This window comes from Drosophila arizonae, chromosome 5 (genome assembly GCF_054131065.1).
Source record: "Drosophila arizonae isolate 15081-1271.41 chromosome 5, UAZ_ARI_1.0, whole genome shotgun sequence".
In the NCBI taxonomy this organism is placed as follows: Eukaryota; Metazoa; Arthropoda; class Insecta; order Diptera; family Drosophilidae; genus Drosophila; species Drosophila arizonae.
Genome location: NC_142925.1, coordinates 10538640 through 10560565, shown reverse-complemented (window position 1 = coordinate 10560565; position 21926 = coordinate 10538640). Strand labels below are relative to the sequence as shown.

At 38.5% G+C, this 21926-nt stretch overlaps 2 protein-coding genes across 3 annotated transcripts in view; both read left to right on the top strand.

Annotated features, from left to right (window-relative positions):
* Nucleotides 1–325: 325 nt before the first annotated feature.
* Nucleotides 326–11157, top strand: wde (Fibronectin-III type domain-containing protein windei). Of its 2 annotated transcripts, none has more exons than XM_018011324.2 (5): nucleotides 326–519; nucleotides 5953–6104; nucleotides 6165–9240; nucleotides 9305–9699; nucleotides 10212–11157. In XM_018011324.2, exons 2-5 carry the CDS (start codon nucleotides 5996–5998, stop codon nucleotides 10655–10657), a joined length of 4026 nt encoding a protein of 1341 aa, XP_017866813.1. In that variant the 5' UTR covers nucleotides 326–519; nucleotides 5953–5995; the 3' UTR covers nucleotides 10658–11157. The 2 variants fall into 2 exon arrangements, with proteins under 2 accessions (XP_017866813.1, XP_017866814.1); XM_018011325.2 differs by lacking the exon at nucleotides 326–519 and adding an exon at nucleotides 4529–5007.
* Nucleotides 11158–13571: 2414 nt separating this feature from the next.
* LOC108616248 (uncharacterized) overlaps nucleotides 13572–21926 on the top strand; it is a 91765-nt gene continuing 83410 nt past the window's right edge. Inside the window, exons 1-2 of the mRNA XM_018011327.2 lie at nucleotides 13572–14802; nucleotides 20469–21194. The gene's annotated coding sequence lies outside the window, so the exon portion shown is untranslated. The remainder of the gene's footprint in view (nucleotides 14803–20468; nucleotides 21195–21926) is intronic.

Below are 21926 nucleotides of genomic sequence, written 5' to 3'. Positions count from 1 at the left end.
AATTTGGTACGTAATTGCCTAACAACTTCAGCAATTTGCATGGTACCTAATAAGGCAATTTATCAGTTTTCAATTTTAGTCAAAACTTTAATGTATTTTCTGAGAATTCATGAAAAAACAGATTTTTTATATTCAAATAATAAATTGTTGTTATTGAATGGATATTTGTTTAGTTCTTGCATATCACTAATTTAATATATATAGACTTTTTTATATATATAAATCCCTGTTATCTGTTCATTTGTTGCAGTGCTTTTGAGCTAGCTAAACAGTTCACGAACCAGGCACATTCCAACTGATTCGTGGTTCGACACAATTGTTGTTGTCTGCTCAGATTTTAGTCTGTGTTTGGTATTCCAGTTGTTCAGGGCGGCAGTGCACGCGCTGCGGTGTAAACAAAACGACAAAATACCGTTTAAACTATTAAATATATAAATTCAATACGTAGGATATGTTAAAAACGTTTAAATAAAAAGCTTAAGTTAAGGGCAATTAGAAAATACCGAACCTTTCTAAGAGGTAAGTCTCTAGAATGCCATTAACATGGTTTGTTGGTGCTCTACCTCACGTATTGTTGTTATTATTATTGTTTAGAAGCTTTTACTATAACATATTGCATATACATATATAATAGTTTTAATGGGTTTTCAACATATTGACCATAGCTTCAAGTTTCGGACTTATAAAGAGACACTTTTAAGATACTTGCTTGAGTTTGTAGGGTTGTCAGGTTGCTCCACGGCAGCCGGTAAATACAATAATAATTTAGTTTATCTGCTAAATGGTCAAGTGTAAACATCGAAACCGATTTATGACTGGCATATCTACGTGTTGTCCTTTCACCTCAAGCGTAACCTGTGCCAGATAATACACATATGTGAAATTTGATGATGATGGCAGCCCTATTATATACCATGTGCATGGTAATTAGTCGCATAATCATGAATTAACGCCCATATTTATATATATAAACACAAAATAAATAATATATATACTAACATTATGTTTGCCGATACTTGGCAGCCCTAATGATATTAAATTGTACAATAAAACGAATGAAAACTGTTGCCCCGTCTGCAACAGTGGCGTTTGCCACTACCCGAGTAGCTAAATGTGTCTATCTGGGATCGATAGATATTTTTACTATAATATCATATAGTATATAGTTGCGCTGCATAGATCTGTAATATTCCCCGGGGTTCGGATGTTTTTCAAACTAACCTCACTTTACATTAAAATCGATACGTAACCTAAAAAGAATGTGAATGCGCTGCAAAATTATATACATATACACGCACACACAGACGCACACATACACTCACGAACCTTGTTATACATACACACAGACGGCTAGTTAAGCAAACGCAGCTATAGATGTGTGCGTGTGTCTGTGTGTGCGAGAGCGAAACAGCTATAATAGACATAACTCCCAAGACAAGTCCAAACATTATTCTGTTGCCGTTGCATGTACATATGAAAAAAAAAAAATAGTATTATGCATCCAAAGTTGGCCATGCACAACATATTTATCAGTTAGCAAAAAAGAAATAAAAATAAATTGAATTTTTACTCTCATTTTATTTCTATAAATAGACAGAGAAAGCGAAATGAAGAGTATAATTTGTCATATGTGTATCTAGATAGATATATCCAGAACATAATCGTAGTCAATTACTACCGATTTCTATATCTTCTATAGCCGACCCCAGACCTGTTTCTCCCGATTACATTTAGATGTCTAATATGGCTGCCGACGCCTCAAAAAGAAAAAAAAAAAAAAAAAAAACATTTTTTCGCTTCTGTTTTAGTTGCTGCTTCTCACTGTGCTGCTGCGGTGTCTTTCAGTCGGTACGGCTCGTCGTACGACTTTGTCGCTCGGCTCGGTGCAAAACTTTTATTTTTCTTATAGATTACTTACATATATATCATATATATTATATTGTATGTATGTACAGTGGTTCCAACGCCAAATCGGACAAGACTATTTATTTATTTCAATAAGTATTTTCTTTAGCAGTAAGTTAACTTTTTACCGTTTTCACATTTTTTCTCAAATCTATTATGTATTAGCCCCCTAAAACAAAAAAAAAATTTTTAATTTCAAATGGCAACATTTTTTTTATTTTAAAAAACTAACAACAAGTCCGATTTTGAGCTTCAACGCCAAATCGGACAAAAGAAAACTGCAAGAAAAATATCCGTTATTTGGCGGAGATTTTCGTTTTTGTTTTGCTTATTGCGTTTCGTTATGTTCTCAAGCTCATAGGCGTACAGTAACACAAATTATTTTTGCGAAATGGCTCCACGTGGGAAGCAAACTGGTGTTGAGGCACGCCAAATAATATTAAAACTGCATTTTGATGGCAAAACTGTTAGAGAAATAGCAGAGCTGGTCGGAAGAAGCAAATCTACCGTCCATGATATCATAAAAGGTTTCGGGAAGATGGAAGATTGATTAACAAAAGCCAGGAGGGAAAAAGAAAGCGATTAAACTCAAGGGAGGAGCGGTCGATTATAAGGGAAATTAAGGTTGATCCCTTTAAAACCGCAAAGGAACTAAGGATGTCATTAAAAACAAACTTTGGAAAGGATGTGTGTGATAACACAGTGCGCAATACTTTGCATCGGTATGATTTGCATGGCCGAGTTGCCCAAAAAAAGCCTTATATTAGCCCTAAGAACAAAGCGTTTAGGGTAAAATTCGCGAAAGAGTACTTGCTAAAAACGGATGACTTTTGGAATCATGTTAGTTGGTTGTATATCATATTAAATACCTTTCTTTTTTGCTAATTATCTTATTTAAAGGTGTTGTTTACTGATGAAAGTAAATTTAATTTGCATGGGTCCGATGGTAAGGTGTATGTGTGGCGGTAAACCAAATACTGAGTTTGAGCCCAAGAACACAATAGGCACTGTTAAGCATGGAGGAGGTTCAGTCATGGTTTGGGGCTGTATGTCGAGTGCGGGAGTTGGCCATTTGCACTTTATCGATGGCATACTCGATAAATTTGGCTACCTTGATATTTTGAAAAAAAATGTTAAGCAGAGTGCGGAGAAATTGGGGATACTTGAAGACTTTGCTTTCTATCAAGACAACGACCCCAAGCACACTTCAATGCTAGCTAGGCTCTGGCTAATCCATAATTGTCCCAAATTGATCCAAACGCCTGCCCAGAGCCCGGATATAAACGTAATAGAAAATCTGTGGGAAATTTTGGCGAGGAAAGTTTACCAAAACCGGTATAACAATCTGGACCAATTGAAAATGGGATTACTTGCAGCTTGGGACTCCATAGAGCCAGAGAATCTGCAAAAAAGTTGGTCAAAATCATTTCCCCAATCATCTTGCGGCTTGTTGTCGCAAACAATGTTTTGCAACACCATCTTCCCTATTAATTTTTTCTCTGATTTTTTTATTAAAGAAAGTTTTTTTTGTCCGATTGGCGTTGAAGCTCAAAATCGGACTTGTTGTTATTTTTTAAAATAAAAAAAAGTTTTGCCATTTGAAAGTACAAATTTTTTTTTTGTTTTAGGGGGCTATACATAATAGAGTTAGAAAAATGTGAAAACGGTAAAAATTTAACTTACGCTAAAGAAATACTATTGAAATAAATAAATGTCTGGTCCGATGTGGCGTGGAGCCACTGTACATATTTTTACCTCGTATAAACGTTAAATTGCGCTGCTCCCTTCTCGCTCTATCTCCCTCTCTTGCTCTCTTGCTGCAAGCGCTTACGCTCCCTCCCCCTCCCGGTCTCTCTGGAGTGCCTTAGACCTGTTCGAAAACCGGTATCCTGCCAAAAGTCCTAGGCACATTCTCAAGTCCTAAAAAAGTGCGGATCTTAGACTAGACGCAAAAATTTGCCGCCTACCGCCCGCTTTCCTTCTCCCTCCCTCTCGCTGTCGCTCTCTCTTTCACTGTGGCTCTCTCGCTGCGTACGTTTGCATTGCATTAACACGTTTTAATTTACATTTTTGTTGTCATTTTTCTATACCAGATAATAGTTTAATTTCTCCTCTCGACCTCCCCCTTCCCCCCTCTGACCCGTTCCCTGTGGCTCCCCCGTCTACCTCCCCCTTCCCTTTCGACCTCTACCTACGCAGATATATTGTAATACATAGAGCTGTACCGCTCACACGCACAGCTTACTCGCATCAGCCATCTCGCTCGCACAATACGCAGTATTGCTCGTTTTTGTAAAATGCCAATTTATGGCAACTTTAATTTTTGGTTTTACTCTGCTTTTGTTTTGTGTCTTGTTATTGTTGTTCTTCTATTCCATTTTCTTATCGGCATTTGGCGGAAAAACTATAATGGCATATTCGAAGATCCCCTCTTGCAGCAGTACTGCTACTTCAACCCCTCTACCCGCTCTCCCGGTTGTACTATACATATAAGAAATAGCGCTGCCAACTTGCTAAGAAAAGTCTTTCTCTAAATTACGAAACTTTACATAAAAGCTGACCTATATTAGTGCTATCCAATATCAATAGACTCTTCTTATATATTTTATATACATATCTAGTATTTATATACATATGTATATATAGCTGCCAGCATTGCTGACGTCGCAGCGCATTTGTAGTTAGGGGTCGCACGCACCGTGGACACAGTCAAGATATGACATTAGGAAAAATAAAATGAGAAAATGAAAACTTTAGGGAAAAATGATTATAGAACGTTATCAGAATCCAATTTGACACGCCCTAAACCAGCAGTTGGGTCGCTGCCCCCTAACCATGCCCACTCTTACGCTCTCGCTACCTTACTCTCTCATTTCGTATTGCTCTCTCTCATAATTTAAATGTCGTCGTCGTCGTCGTCGTTGCCGTTGCCCGTCAGCTGGTTTTTTGCGTTCGCGTTCGCGTTCACTTCGGCCACTGTTTTAGTGTTGCCTTGAACTCGCATAAAAATCTTGTTACAAATAATTTGATTTCTTTCGAGTCTAGTGTAAAATTGTTGCAAGACGTAAACGTTAAATCAATCTAGTCTAGATTGAGCATCGTGTAAGTCGATTATATAAAATTTTTGCAGACTCTCTTCAACATAACCTCAATTTTACTAACTAAACTTAAATTTTGGTTTATCGAAAATCGCTTCAATTCTAATTCATCAGCATTAACAACGGTTTATTTTTTCTGTTGATTTCATTTTCATTTCGTTTCGTTTCTATGCTGGCTCTAAGCATTTATCACATGTTCCTGCTTTATGCATGCTTATTTCTCTTCTTCTTCGTCTACATTTTGTCGCTGTTCGCTTTGCATTTGTGTTTCGATTGCAGACATCTCTTGCGCTGCGGCCTCTCGCTCTCTTTGTTGTGCTTGCTGTTATTGTTGTTGTTGCTCGCGTCGGCAGCATATGTACGACCGAACGAACAACCGACCGTTCGACCGTCCCGAGCGACCGTCCGACCGAACAACAAGCACACCGGTTAGGTATGCAGATTTACAGATACATACCGAAACCCGAAAGAGCCTATATAAAATCACGAAAAAATCAGTTGATATTTGTATACGATATACACTTAGATATATATATCCATCTGATTAATACAGTTTATATGAAAGCTTAACTCAAATAGAGGGATTTCTCTCTGTTTTCCTCGAAATCCGTTACTTTTTGGACCATCCAAACTTTCATATGGGTTCTCAAAATAGAAACCTGGTTCAGCTGATTTCAAATTGTAGTTTCATTTAATTTTCATTGCTAGCAAAAACTACAACGAAAAGCGTTCTGGCGAGCTTTTAGCAAAAAGCTCTGTTTTTAGCATACATTAATTTTTAAAGAGGGAGTCGTTACATTAATTTATATAATTTCCTCTTCACTTATTGATTATAAGGGCCTAGGTCAATTATCATATTAATCTAGAATTGCCACATTGTTGCTAACAGTGTTGCCAGACCGTCTATGAAATCTATTTACCATAATCTTTGATTCTCGTTTCATCTCAGTTCAATGTGTTCCAACTAAAGGTAGACTATAAAACGCGCGAATATGATGGAAGTAACACAGAACGTTGAGTTAAGGGAGCTGTCGACAGAAGATGACTTAATCAGAAGTATCACCGAACTGGACCATAAAGTTGATAAGCTTTCCAGCCCTGGTATGTGCGCAACATATAATCGTTAAATTTGGCTGGAAATAAATAAATGATTTCTTTCAGAAATTAATACAAACATAGGAAGCCGCAAGTCAACTATCGATGAGGAAATTCATAATGGATTGTCCTCAGACATTCTAGATAACAATATGAAGGCAACTTCGCCTATCGATAGTATCGGCAAGAGTGATGATCATGATCACGGCAATGAATTGCCTAGCGAACACGACGCCGGCACAGATCTGGATGCTCTACTGGACAAGATTAGTTCGATCGTAGACTGTGATCGTAAAGACTCTGTCGATGAGGATGATGTCACAATGGAAGATAGCAGCATACCGATTTCGGCCGATATCGATAACATAACAGAAGACAACACTGCGATCGATAAAGCAGACACAAATGTGATCGGCGCCGAAGCAAAGGAAAAGGAAGAACAACAAGAAAGCGTGGAAGAGCTTAATATTTCCGACCTACCTGAAGTCGAGGAAAACCCTGAAGAAAAGCAGAAAGAGAATTTAACGGAAACTAAAGAAAAGCAAAATATCAATGAAAGTGAGATCGGTGCAGCAGTGAAAGAGGATGTGCCGACCGATGAAAATATGTTAGATGATGAAACGGAAGAAAATACTAAAAAGGATCAGAAAATCACGAACACAAAAAGGTCGCAAGACTCGAATGAGGATGTCTTTTTGGATGCTTTGGAAAACATCTCTAGTTCAGATGAGTTTGAGGCACAGGGCGATCAGAAAACTGTAGAAACTGATGAGCCAATTCCCAATGAGCAAAGCAAACATGACTTAGAAAACATAACCTCAGATGAAAGCTATGATGAAGATGATAAGACGGATGCTGTCGATGAAAAAGCGAATGGAGGGGCCCCCATTATTGATCTAGACTCATCTGATGATAAAACAATTGATACCCCTGCGAAGGAAGATGCAGCAGAAGCAGATACTGAAATGGAGGTGGACAAAACTGAAGAGGAAGAGAAGGAGCTGAGTGTCGAAACATTAGAAAATAAGTCTGCGGAAGCTGACGAAGTTAACGAAGAGAAGACAAAGACAGATCCAGAAGTGGACAAGGAAGATCCCGTGCCATCGGAAGACAAAGTTGTAGAACCAACCGAGCCGAAGTCAAATGGAGTCTTGGACGATGAGTCCGAAAAGAAAGTCGGGCAAACAGAAGAGCAGGCGACGAGCAAAGCTTCAGAGAACATGGTAGCCGAGACAAGGGAAGCCGAATCAGATGATGAGGTGATCTTTTTCGAGCCGATTGAGAAGACAGGATTGAAAGAGCGTGAAACAGAGGAGAGTAAAACGGAAGCTGTCAAAGATATGCCAGCGACTGCTGATAAAAAGGTCGAAGAGGTGGTACTGTTGTCGGAAGACGAAGATGATCAGCCGGCTGAAAAGAAACCTTCGAAGGAATCTAGTAAAAGTGATGAAAAAAGTGCTCCGACTAAACCAAACGATTCGAAATCGAATGGAACTTCAAGCAGAGACTTGTTAGCTGACAACTCAGACAATGCTTGCGATCAGTTTGAAAAACAGAAAACGCTGGAGAAACCGAAAGTTGTCTTGGGTGAGGACGCCGATAGCAATTCCAGCAATTTGCTACAGCCCTCACATAAGAGCCGAGATGAGGCCCCAGCTGAAGCTGAAGCCGAAGCCGAAGCGGAACCTGCTGCAGAGGCTGATGAAGGCGACGTGGAAATGGTGGCCGACGACCCGGAAGATGAGTCGGAAGCTGCCATGCCTGCGGTCAAGCGTTTGCGTCTGAGCACCGATGATAAAGTGGAGTCTAGCAACAGTACCGCGGTCACAACTGCCTCAGTCTCCACCACCGCCACCACCACCACCAATACAGAGGAAGCAGCACCCGCCGTTGCGAAACGTAGTCACAGCCTGCTGGCCAGCAGCAGTCCCACGGAGAAGGAGGCTATACCCAGCAAGAAATTGAAAACGGATGACTCCGACTCGAACAGCTCAAACGATGGCACACTGCAAATCGATCTGGATGCTCATGATAATACCCAAGAGTCGGAGGAATCAGCAGTAGTGGCTACCGAGCCAGCTAAAATCAAGCACGACGAAAAGACAGAGTCAAAGGAACTGGAGTACGAACTCAAACCCAAGCCAGAGCTGAAGAGTGACGTAAAGCCGTTGCGCTTGGAGTTTTTGAAGAGTTTTCGGAAGAGTTTCGACAAGATGACGCGTCAGGATCTTGAAGAGCTGGTGCTGCAGAAGATCGTCGAGAGCATGCTGGTGAAGAGCGAGTTTTCGGAGATACGACGGCAGATCGACAATCAAGAGAACACGCTGGCCAACTATCGTCGCAAGATAGCTGAGGTCTCCAAGCAGTTTCTCGATCTGGAGACGGTGCACAAGCGTGTGCTGAAAGATCTGGAAACGAAGAATGCTCAGTTTACGGCGCCGGTGCGTATAACGCGCGCTGTCGGTCTCCAGGTGGGCATGGCCCTCATGAAGAAGCCCAGCGAGGAGGCGGCACGCAACCACGCCTCCGGCAGTCATACTGCGGGCAGTATGTCAGCGGCGACAGCGACAATGCCAACGCCACAAAAGTCGAGCACATCGCCAATGCGATCGTCCATGCGTGCGCTGCCTCCGCCGCGACTCAGTCCACCCCAGCATCAGCATCAGCAGCAGCTGCAACAGCAGCATCAGTTGCAACAGCAGCAGCAGCAGCAGCAGCACCAGCATCAGCTGCAACAACACCAACAACAACAGCAGCACACACCGCCATCGATTTCAACGCGACCCTACGTACAGACGAGTGGCGGTGGCACGCCGCCGGTGCGTCGCGGCTGCATGCAGAAGGTGACGCCACAGCGGCCTGTTAACAACACGCACAGCAGTCATCAGGCGAGCACCTCCGGTCAGGGCATGCAGCGACTGCAGACCACGCCCAATGTTCCAACGCGGCCCATGTACGCGTCGAAGCACACGGGCAACGTGACTCCTGCGACGGCGGCAGCTGTTGCCGCAGCTATGCGTGCGCGCGGCACTACAGCTAAGCCCATAACCAAGGACTACCCGAGCTCCTACATGACACAGAAGCAGCAACAGCAACAACAACTTCAGCAACAACAGCAGCAGCAACAACAATCGCCATTACCGTGAGTAGCAGCTCGACTTGTCCCATCAGTTGTCAACAACTAATCCCGTTTCTCTTCCCTTTAGCGTTCGCATTGGTCGCAGTCCGGGCAAACAGCCCATCAACATCAACACCAAGGCACGCCCCATGCCCACCGTGTCGGTGCCCATGTCAAGTGCCACGGATAGTGGATCAAGTGGTGCTGGCTATGGCCAGCCCAGTCTGGCGCCTGCACGACCCAAAGAGAAGGCCGTCATCGATCTCACAGACGAGGATGATGCAGCGGCTGCTGCTGCCGCTGCTGCGATGGATGCCAGCGCCAATGCGAGACTGCGACAAGCGTTAAATGTGCCCGCCAAACGCATGCAGACGTCGCCCTTGAGCGGCAGTACACGGTCCAGCGGAGGCAGCGTGGTGCGCGTCTCGCCCATGAACATACCGCGTACCAATGCTGTGGCCCGACAGATTGTCAATGGACCAGGTAAATTACACAAATATTAAGTTTAGCTCGATTCACATTCGCTGATCACAGGGAAAATATTAAGATTCGTTAGGGAAAGCCATATGTCGTATGAGGATTGTAGGGAGTGCTCTGTGCTCTGATGGGATATTTCTGATAAGAAGTATAAAAATACTCAGAATAGTAGAATGAACCGTAGCATTGGTAGTAGTACAATATTTAAAATATTTCTATCATCTAAAATATAGTACAGTCTAAACTCTATTTGGTTCAGAGTGTTCCCATTTATGTACATAAAAAAGAGAAACAAGAATTTTTCAAATTCAGTTTATTTATTTCGTATACCCTATCAATGGGTATTATAATAATGTAATGTTTTGTAGGTTATTCCTATACAGTTCTGAAATATTTAATCTATGATAGAAAATACTCTGGCTCTTCGGACTAGACTCGTTTCTATAAATCTTGACAAGCGTTTGTGAATCATATTTAGGAATTTGTTAAGCATTCATTAAACTCATTTCGTATTACAGCTCAACGAGGATCGACTGGCTCGAGTGCTAACATGCAGATACGGTCGGAGAATACGCCGCCGAGCGGATCGCGTGCACGTTTCTCGCACCCTGCACCGTTACCGCTGGCGCCGGTGCAGATCAATCATCCGGATTGGAAGCTGCCGCCGTCACGGCCCGTCATACGCATCAGCTTGCACGACACGGGCATTGTCATCTCGTGGACACTGGAGGATACGGGCAGTCGATTTGCCGAGTGCGTTACGTATCAGATTTATGCTTATCAGGAGACGATCAACGAGCCCAGCACCGACTCGTGGCGGCATGTGGGCGACGTGAAGGCCATGCTCCTGCCCATGGCAGTTACGCTGAATCAGTTCCAAGAGAATCAGCGTTACTTCTTTGCCGTGCGAGGCGTCGATGCGCACGATCGTTATGGGCTATTCAGTGTGCCCAAGACGTGGTAATCGAGTCGTGTCCCTTGTTTATATGTATTCTTCAATCTTATTTTACATTAGTTCATAGTCCTATTTATAACTTATTTATGCAATGTGACCCAATCTCTAAGTTAAGCATTGAGTTGGATAGTTCAGTTTCAGTTGAAGTTCTTAGCACTGTCCAAAACAATTTCTTTTAGCTAATTAGCATGTAATTACATCACATTTATGTTTGTTCCTTAAGATATACATTTTTTAACCTGGGCAACCACCAAAAACAGAAAGCCATTAATTGAATTTCCTTATCCTTAAGTATCTACCCACACCCATACTCTTAAGTTAGCATTAAGTTTTAACCCTGTGGAGTGTTTTCTTTGGATTTAATCAGAGTTTACTCAACGCAAATTGCTTCGTAGCAAATTAAACGCAACAAACACGACTTATTTTGTTAATACAACTAAAAACTATGTTTTAAGCTTAAAGGAAAAGTACACAATGAATGAATAAATATTATATTGAAACATTAAAAAGTATTTTGTAATTGATTGAATTGACTTGAATGTGAATTTACTTTGATCAAGGTTTCTATTATATTGTATATTTATTATTTTTTAGTCTTAGTTTAGCTTCTACTTTGTAAGTTTTAAAGTGCATGTTTATTTTGAAATATTATTATGTTTTATTAAATAATATTTTACTGAAGAATTCTGCAAAGTTCTTCATGTTATAGTTCATGTTAACTTAATAATAAATATGGTATACATATTTGGCTTACAAAACTGTTAATTTGAACTCTTAAATATTCACTTGAATTAGCATTTAAATTTGCCTTAAATACAAAGTAGCTGAGGAATTTTATAAATTGGGTTCTTGAAGGTGGAAAATTTCCAGATGAATTCTATTTGCAAATATGTAGAATGAAGATTGAATATTTATTATAAAAATATATAATTTAGCTATATAATATATTATTTAATTTCAACAGTCACATGAGGTGTTTTTTGTTTGTAAACCTGTATGTCATAGAAAGGTTAGTATATATGGAAGGAAGATAATTAACACTTAAATTCTTCATGCTAATTTCTGTTTCTAAGACTAGCTTCTCATAGTGTCATCAGCTCCAGCCTAGAACAATACGTGTATTCTATGACGTAATGCCTTGGGGTATTGCTATAATCTATGCACTTAAATTAGAAAATGTGTCATGCATGTGGTTGGTGTAGCTATAAAAGAAACCAATGTTAACTGTAAATTAGTCATGCCTTCGAATTAAAATATCGTTCACGTCTGACATGAACTTAAATAGTCTGTTTTAAAAATACCTCAATGAGTGTAATCCTTGTCGTTATGATTGGACAATTGAAGGTGAATGTGTAATGGCAATCAAAGGCTCAATTAGCATTTAATATGCCATTTATGTGCTGTATATATGCATACATATATAGTATATGAAAGCACATATCCTTGCAGGACAGCCAAAGGACATACTCAACAAATTAGCACAAATTGCATGCACAAATTGATTTTCAGCTGGCTAAAAGAGTTGATGCAGGCCCTATTTCAACTTGCATGAGAATGCAATCGATGACACATAAAATATGGATAGATACTACGTCCATTGCCGTGAGAGCCTGCAGGGGGTCACTTGCAGCGGCGTTTTGTCCTTAATGGCAAACGTTGCCAATGCTGCATGTTAAGTGGAAGCCAGCCCCCACCTACCTGCGCCTCGCCTGCTCTATCGCTCACATTTCATGCACTGTTTAAGTTGTGTGCATGGGGTATATTCAGACTGGCCTTGACTTTACTCTCTCTACTGTGTTTACTAAGAGTGGGATATATGCAATTTATTTGCAGTACTGCTCCTTATTTTTGCCAAATTTCCTAGATTTTCCCTATATATTTAATATAAGAATTATAAATACATATATATGCCAAAAATCAGTTACAGTTTTAGAAGCACTGTGCTGCAGTTTGTTTTGCAAACTATGCCACAAAGGGAGCTATCGCTGCATTCTGTTTACAGTTTAGGAATCTGCGGGACTATGCAAACTCTTGCCATACAATGTTAGCAGAGCATCTAGGCAGCAGTTCAGCCTCAGATCGTACTCTTCTTTAGTTTCCTTTCTTTTTTTTTTTTTTTTTTGTCATGTCAGCGACACCGATTGGCCGCTTGCACTTGACATTGGAAAAGCGGCGCAGGCAACGTCGCGACATTTTTTCTGGTGGCCCTCGTCAGGGCTTTTTTTTCTGTGCTTCTTTTGGGTTTTTGCATTGCCGCGTTTTGTGTCCATTCATGCGCTGCATGTGGCAGGGTGCGGCGTGATTGGTGGGCTGCTTGCAGCAAAGGCAGCGCCACGTGCCAGCGCAATATTGAACGTTAGCCAAAAAACCTTGACATTAGGCGCAAAATTGCGCCAGTGTGTGTGTATGTGTGTGTGTGAGTGTGTCGGTGTCTGTGCTTGATGGTTGTTAAGTCATTGCATGCATATCCGGCGCACAGCAAACATTCTTCTTGGCTGTTTTTGTTGTTGTTGTCACTTTGTCATTTTAATTCATTTGCTGCTGAAATGTGTCGCAAAGCATGTCCTGGCAGGACATGGTTCGTCCTGTTGTCATTGCCGCTCCAATTATTTGACAACAGCAACAACAACAAAAAATTGTAAGCGAATCTATATATATATATACATATGTATTTTAATTGAAATAACTGTTCCGGGAATCGTCTTGGCAGCCGCAACACACACACACTCACATGCACACATATATATACATACATCAAGACACATGTGTGTGCCCACCACGCCCACCGCCTCTAACGCCAAGCATAACAAAAACACAGATGTTTTGTCAGCAGCTATCGCTCTCCGTGCACTGCGCACGCGTCGCTTGCAGCACGGCAACACTGACAATTCGTAGTAGCAGCTGTGGCAGTTGTATTTTGCGGGCTTTGTTTGTTATTCGCTTGCCGAACGCGTCGCCTAACGGTTGTGTACCGCTACCAATTTCGCAACCCAACTGCATGCAACGCGCTACGTGCTACTAGCGGCGGCATGCGTCGCGCTCTTAGACTAGATCAACGCGTGTTTTTTGTACTCTAAAACAAATGTAGTAGAAATATTAATTGAAATTAAAACGAGAAATTTATGTGTGCTATTTAAAAAATATTACCATAAATGAATGCATAAATATAAAATAAATTAATAATAATTAACAAAGAATTTAAAATATAATATACGAATATGGCTTAAATCGGTGCGAAATTTGTTGGACAAAGTAAATGAAAAATGTGTTTAAATTTAACAAAGCATAATAATTAATAAACCAATAATAATAAAATTAATAATAAATAATAAATAAATAAAAATAAATAACCGGAAACTAGTTGAAATAAAAGCATACAAAATCTACAAGATTTTAAAAAATAAAAATAAAATCGTATATAGTATTAAAATGCATGAAAAATAATAAAAAAAAAATTAAAATAAAAGCAAATTAAATAAATACAAAAAAAAAACTTTACACAAAAATCATGCAATAAATGAAATAAAATATATGCAAATTTGGAAAAGAAAAAAAAAACAGCGTAGAATAAACAAAAGTATTTATGTATAGGAATTCGTGTTAAAAAAATAATTGGAAAGCCAGCTATGATAAAAATAAATATGTATAAAAATCCTATAATGAAAATACTAAAATATAAATTCGATTAAAATTTAAATAAATAATAAAAAATAAAAAAGAATTAAAACAAAAAAAAACATTTGGTGGCAAAAATTAAATAACAACACATGTAGCCATTAAAAAAAATTATACGTGTACAATAAAAATAAATAGAAATCCATTAATTAAAAAAGAAAAACAAAAATAAGATAGATTGTATATGATAAAAAAAATATGTAAATATTTATTTTTTTTATATATGTATATGGAAATATACATATAATATAACTAGAAAAATTAAATATAGTCAACAACATAAAACTTACTTCCCCAACAGTAAACTAAATGTAATGAAATCCATTGAAGGTTCCCCTATAAGCTTACACTGTTTACATTATATATAAATACAGCATAAATAGTTCTTTATAAAAACAAAACCAGTTACTTGTTGTGCATATGAAAACCTAACTTTAATTGAAATATCGATTACAAGGGCTAAAGTCGTCAATCGCTTTGTAAGTATAACAATGCCCCAAAGCGTGCCACACACCATATGTAGGTGTATGTGTGCGTGTGTTTTTGTGTTTATGTATGTTAATTAAATTACCGCTATATGTGCTTAACAACAATGCCAAAGCCCACAACAACAATAACACACAAACACACACGCACACAAGCACACACACACGCACACAGAGAGAGACGGCGTAACCTCCATTGCAAGTAATTATAAAAAAACATCAGCAGTGGCAAAGGCAACAACAACAACTAAAAGGCAACTAGCACACACACACACACACAAATGATTACTCACATACATACACACATACACACTGTAAAAACAATAACACATGAGCCAATTTTCAGTCGCAACTTCAACTCGGCAAAGCGACTCAGTTACATGTCTTGGCCCTGGCCACTTGCTGTCACATTTGCTGTACATGTATTGGTGTGTGTGTGTATGTGTGTGTGTTGGGCTATGCCTATGTCCATTACTAGCCATAACCATTTGCACGTAGCGCCTTACTATTATTAAGCGTCTTATTGTACAATGAGAGCGCACATAAGTATGCTACGCTTTCTGTAACTCGGCATCAGGCAGACACACACTCATCTAAGTGCCTGTGTGTGTGCGTGTCTTTGTATGCTCTCAAGGTGCAATAAGCTAGCATAAGCCATGTTCATGTGTATGTTTTCTTATATATGGCATGCAGCTTGGCCAGATTGTTGAGCTGAAAAGGCTTACCGACTCGAATCGATAAAATCATGTTCCCCTTTTCTTTTTTTTCGATAACACGTCTGGGTGAGTGTGTGTGTGTGTGTCTGTATGTGGTCTATCAGTCATCTAGTTAAGCCTTTGCAGCTTAAGCGGCTCGCACTTTATTTTCATTTCATATTCGCTAGCAAATACTTTCCATGCCATTTATATCTGCAAGTATTGCCTTAAGCTTTAAGACTCAATTCAACATTTGTTTTAATGCAATGCGATAAGCAAATATTGTTTTAAGGCTTCAATATGTTTGTAATCACTTGTCAAAGTACCATTACTTTAACAAATTGATCAAGTTCTGAAAATGATTTAATAAAAAGTATAAAAATGATTTAATAAAAAAAAGTTTCTGCAGTCGAATAAAATATTTAACATATTTGTTTATTTTTTTCTTTTCTTTTATTTAATTTATTTATTTATTTTTTTTATTTATTTATTTTTTTATTTGCTTAGCCAAGTTTTGAGTTTGGTATCATACTTACTTTGGCTTTAATGGGTGATTAAATACAAATCATATGAAAAGTAATAATGACCAGGCCAGCTCTATTTGTATGATTTAATTTAATCTCTCTGGGTGGCTTAAAGCTATCTCCGGGAATTTATCTACAGCTTGAGGTACCCTGAGGCTTTGTTCTATATTCCTGCTAATTTATTCTCTTTATATATTTCTAAAAAGAAAAAATAATAAAAATAAAACAAACAAACCAAATGAAATGTCTGCAAACACTTTTAAAAATATCAAGAAATATGTGAACTTACTCCAGCTTTATTATTATTTTCTTTATAAATTTGTCTACATATATTTTACAAACCTATCGAATATCAGTTCCCCAAGGGCTTGCAACATGCGCTGAAAACATCTTCTCTCAATTAAATTGCGCCTTTGCACATATATTTTTTTTTATCAACTGCTTCTCCTTGCTTGGCTTTGACAGGATATTTAAGGCGATGTCATGTTGCCCCCAGGACGGCTTTGCCCCCGACACGTCAAGGTGTTCTACACATAAACAACTAATAAAACAACAACAAAAACAACATATTAGCACACACCCATTTTTTTTCATAAATTTTCTAGCGAATGTAAAAAAGAAAAGTGAATTCGGGACTCGAGCACACAAAGTTCTATTTTTTCATAAGCTTGGGCACGGCTGGGCGGTTGAGCGCTTGGGCGATTGGGTGGTTGGGTGGTTGGGGGCTGCACAGTGTCCCAAAACACGTATGCAAATGTGCAAAGACCAGCATAAATGTGCCATAATAGCCACACTTTAGATCCGAGCATTGAGTACTCATGCAGAGCATCGAGTACTCAGTATTGATTATCAGTTTTGCATACTAATAAGCGAGCGCTTTGTTCCGACTATTTCGCTGATGGCAGAGCCACACTCGAATGTGAATGTTTGTGTTTGTGTTATTCCATATATATGTATATGGGTGTATGTGTGTGTGTGCTTGATAGAGTCGCTGTTTTGCTGTTTGCCATGGCAGCTGCTTTCGACAGCAAAAAGGGAGCGCCACATGGCCCCAAATAAGCCGCAAAGGGCTCGCACATGGACACGGACGAGTTGCAGCATTAGGGGTATGCCTGTCAAATGAATATTTATGAGCATGATTGTTTATTAGGATTGGAGTTATTGATCTTGGTGTTGTTATTATCTGTTGTGATTATAATGAGGCTGATTATTAGTTTATTTTTAAAGCAAGAATTAGGTAAATAAAATAGAAGGCAAATAATATACAAAGTTTATGCAAAATAAAAATAGTATATATATTTAATGATTTTTTTTATTAAAGTTTTTTTTATTGTTTTTATTATTTTATTTATTATATTAACGTAAAATATTGTTAAAAATGTACTTATATATTAAAAATTATTATATTAAAAAATTAAATCAGAAATATTATTGTAAATAAATATAATTATATATGTATGATTATTTCTTATTATTATCATTATATTTATAATATGTATCATTATTTTTTTTAATTTTTGGAATAGATATAAAAATGTATTTATTACTACATAATAATTTAATTTACTTAAATATATTGAATGCATTTTCTCAAAGAGATAACTAAAAAAAAATTTTTTTTAAAGTATATTTTTTATATTATATACGTATTTTGTATATAAATATATATATGCTCAAATGGAAAAAAATGTATTCATTCATTTAACTTCCTAACAATTTCTTAAGGCAATTTATCTTTGTGCTCAGCTGACATATTTTAACGATTTCCACTTCAGGAGGGACTACCCCTACTTTGTCAACTGCCTAGTAATGCCAGCTGCCTATTTGCCTTTTTTGTTGCCGTTGTTATTGTTGTTTTCGTTTTGTTTGATTTGTCTAGCTGCACCTCAAAGGGCTTTTGTTTTGGCTCAGGGGGAGGTGTCAGCCGTTCCCTTTTTTTTTACTTTTTTGTTTTACTCTTTCTCGTTTTGTTTTATTTTTTATTTTGCGCCAACTTCGTCGCCATTGTTTTTGGGGGCTGTTATAATACGTATATGTGGAGTAGTTTGCTTTCTTTTCGGTTGCTAGTTGAATTTTTTTCTCTCTCTATTTTATTTTATTTTATTTATTTTTATTTTTTTTTTTTTTGTTTGGTATTTTCTATTTTTATCGGTTAGTGTGTTAGTGTTGCTTGACAGCGGCGGCGCTGCTTCCGTTTGGGCTGCTTTCTTCCTGCTTTGCTGTTATTTTTATTGTTATTTGCTGCTGTTGTTGTTGCTTGTACATTTCCGTTACAGTCATAACACGAGCAGCAAACAGCTGATAACACACGCACACTCACACACACACACCCTTCAGGAAGCTATAAAAACGTGCCTTTCTTTTTGGTGTGAGTGCCCTCAATGCTTGTCCTGGCTGAAGGAGCTGAGTGAGCTTTGCATGCATTGTTTTGACGCCCTTTTACAATTGAACCGCATCAAGCCCAGCCCAGCCCAGCCCAGCCCAGTCAGGCACTTCTCGAATTGCAGTCAACCTCGATTAGCTTGGAGGGGGCACGGGGTGGGTGTGTGTGCCACCCTCAGACCTTTTGCTAAATCAATACCCGTATTATAATCAATCATGAACCTGAGCATGATAAACGCTTCGACAATGCAAACAACACTAAAAACAACCAAACAAATCAAACTGAATGAACTTGAGGGATGTCAGACGCCCTCCCCAATATTCCATATATAACACTGTGACATCGCCCACAGCTCCATGGCTCGCTCCAAGTTGTTTGAGCTGCGAATTATTATTGCATTTGCCATTTGAATGGCAATTCCCAAAGAGAGATTTATGTGGTTCAATCTGCATGGTGTGTATGTGTGTGTGACTGTATGTTTGTGTGCGTGTGCATGAAGTGACAGCACACGCGGCGTATGATAAATGTAAGCCGCATCAAATTTGTTGCGGAAATGAAATAACGGAAGCGCTTAAAGCAGCAAAAAGAAACGAAAACGAAAAGGAAAAGAGAGAACAGAGCAGAAAATCCTGTGAAAAAATGCATGAAATAAACATACGTTTGACACGTGCAATATTGAAATGCTTGCAAATATTCTTTTGGCAGGTGTTTTATAAGTATTTATTATACTTTATTTCGCAAGAATTTCTTAGAAGTTTATATTAAAATTTTGTCTATTTATTCTTTTGGCAAAAATAAACATGCTATTTGCATGAATATGAAAATGATTAGCGATTAGTAAAATTTTTACTTAGGAATTTTTGTTATTACCAACAGGAATTCAACTTTTTAGATGATTACCAATTTTATATGGAACTCAACCTCAGCTATTCAGGGCTTCGATTATATTTACAGTGAGCGGATAAACAAGAGTACTTTTAGCATTGAGAAAAAACTCAGGGAGCTATCGACTCTGTCGTTTATTCAGAGAGCTCGTTCGCAATCGTATGGAAGCCTTTTTTTCGTTTTTCCGCTCTGAGTTTTTTCCGATCTTTTGGTTGAGCTAAACGAGGCCTTTTGTGCGTGTATTAGTATGTATGTGAAGACGACGTTCGCTAAATACATCTATAGCTACATGAACTGAGTGTGTGTATGTGACAGAGAGGAGACTTGGGCTATTGCTCACCTACTGAGTCTTTTACGAACGTCGATCGTATCGCAAAACGAAGTTCGTGAAAACAGCGTCACATGAATAGTTTAACTCAATGCGCTCAACTGAGAATCATAACGAAAACAGCCGATGTCTCTTGTTCAGAGCGAGAGAGATTAAATAGAATTTAATTCGGCTGATCTCGCGATCTGTCATATGCGAGCTATGATTCCCTTCTAACTTTGTTGTGAAGTGGAATAGTTTATATATAATAATTATAATAATAGGTATATATTTTATGTACTATATATTATTTTTATTACACAAAAATATTAGATTGAAGTAACAATTAGTATTTTGTTGGTTTTTTATTTATTTTGTTTTTAGATCATTATTTTTATTGTTAATTTTACTTCATTCTTATCCATATTAAGTCTTTTTTTTTTTTTTTTTTTTTTTTTTTTTTTTTTTTTTTTGAAAAAATACTTGTATTTATTTATTTAACTGTTGCCACCGCTCACATGCTGCCTTTTAGCCTGACAAACAGCTGAAAAATCCGGCATTTAATATACTTTGTTTCCTGCAGGGCTCCAGACATTCTCTCACACACACGCTCTGACACTCACACTCATGCACAACATTCATCGGCAGCAGAGTGCTTACATATTGATATGCCTTTGCAATATTAATGATGTTGATGCTTATGTAAATGCAAATGTAAATGTAAATGTAAAGCAGCAAATCAAATAAAGCAGAAAAACATACCCACGCATACACAAACACACACACACACTAACGCACAGCAACAACTAAAATAAAGTTTCCTGTCTATATTGTTATTTCATTTCTTTGCTCTTCTTTTTTTACAGAGCAAAACGTTCGAATCATTTGGACTCAAATCTCAAATCTCCAATCAAAACGCTTGCAAAAAGGCAAAAGGAAAACAAATAGCTCTCGATGCACACAGTTACACCTACACATCAGTAGATGAGTGTGTGTGTGTATTGAGCATACGCCGCATAGGCCGTATCAGGCAACGGGCGGCTGCTGCTTGAGGGCAAATCCCCAAGCAACACTTGAGGCATAAATCCGAGCTCAATCACGCAACAAGGTAGCACACGGCCTATCCACATTCACATACACATTCCCATTCACAATCAGGATTAAAAGTCTTCGAATCAGATAGTGGCAGCCGACCAGACCAGACCAGAGCGACAGAGATAAACGATGAGCCAAGCCGGGCCGGAGTGAGTGCCTCTGATAGCATTGCGGTAATCATCATCAGAGCATCATCAGCATTATCTCAGACTCTGTGCGTGTGTGGGTGCTCTCTTAGTTCCCCCCTCTCCCTGCGCAGTGCTGCCAAAGAACGTTGATTTAGTTTGCGGCCAAGACCTGAGCATTGTAAACATGCCCACACACCCCTCGACTACGGCCAGATACTCAATGACATTTCGAGCCTGATTCAAGGACGCGTACAGCAGCAAGTCCTGCGAAGGCCAAAAATTAAGAACGCTAACAATTTGCTTCGTCTTCAGATTTTTTGCTTGGAGGGCACGGAAAAGTGAGCAGCTGCGTATCGTCAACATGGCAAGGTAAGTCAGCCACAGACTATATATATATATATATATATATATATATATATATATATATATATATATATATATATATATATATATATATGTATTTAAAGGTATTCACATTTCTGTACTCTTTGCGGCAACACCAACATAAGTAAGCAAAACGAAGAAGACCACATAATCCAAAAACCAAAAATAATGAGAAAAATTCCTGCTGACTAGGCGAAACTTGAATGCTCTAGGAAATTATTTTCACGAATTGGCGATGAGGTTAATATTCTGAAAATAGTGCAAAACAAATATTGAGCAGAACATATATTGCTCTTAAGTTCAATGTTGATATTGAGTTTATTACTAAGTTTTTGTATGTAATACTTAGTCCGTAGAACAGTATATCTCGACTGGAACGACTATGTTGATTGCAATTTTCAGCTATGAAACTTAAGAGACTAATTAACACAGGGCAGAAGAGACGGAGAGAGAGAGAGAGAGAGAGAGAGAGAGAGAGAGAGAAAGAAAGGGAATTCAAGTTCTGTTTTAGACTATCACAGCTATCAGAATAGATCTCTCAAAAGAACATTTCCTACAACATCTTTAGCAGTTTCGAAAATGGCAAAGCCTTTACATCCAGCTTTCATGCTCAACAAGTAGTTTACGTTACTACTCGACTCATAATCGGAATGGAATTTTCTTTTAACATATTCTTATATCACAAAAACCAGAAAGAGAGAGAGAGAGAGAGAGAGA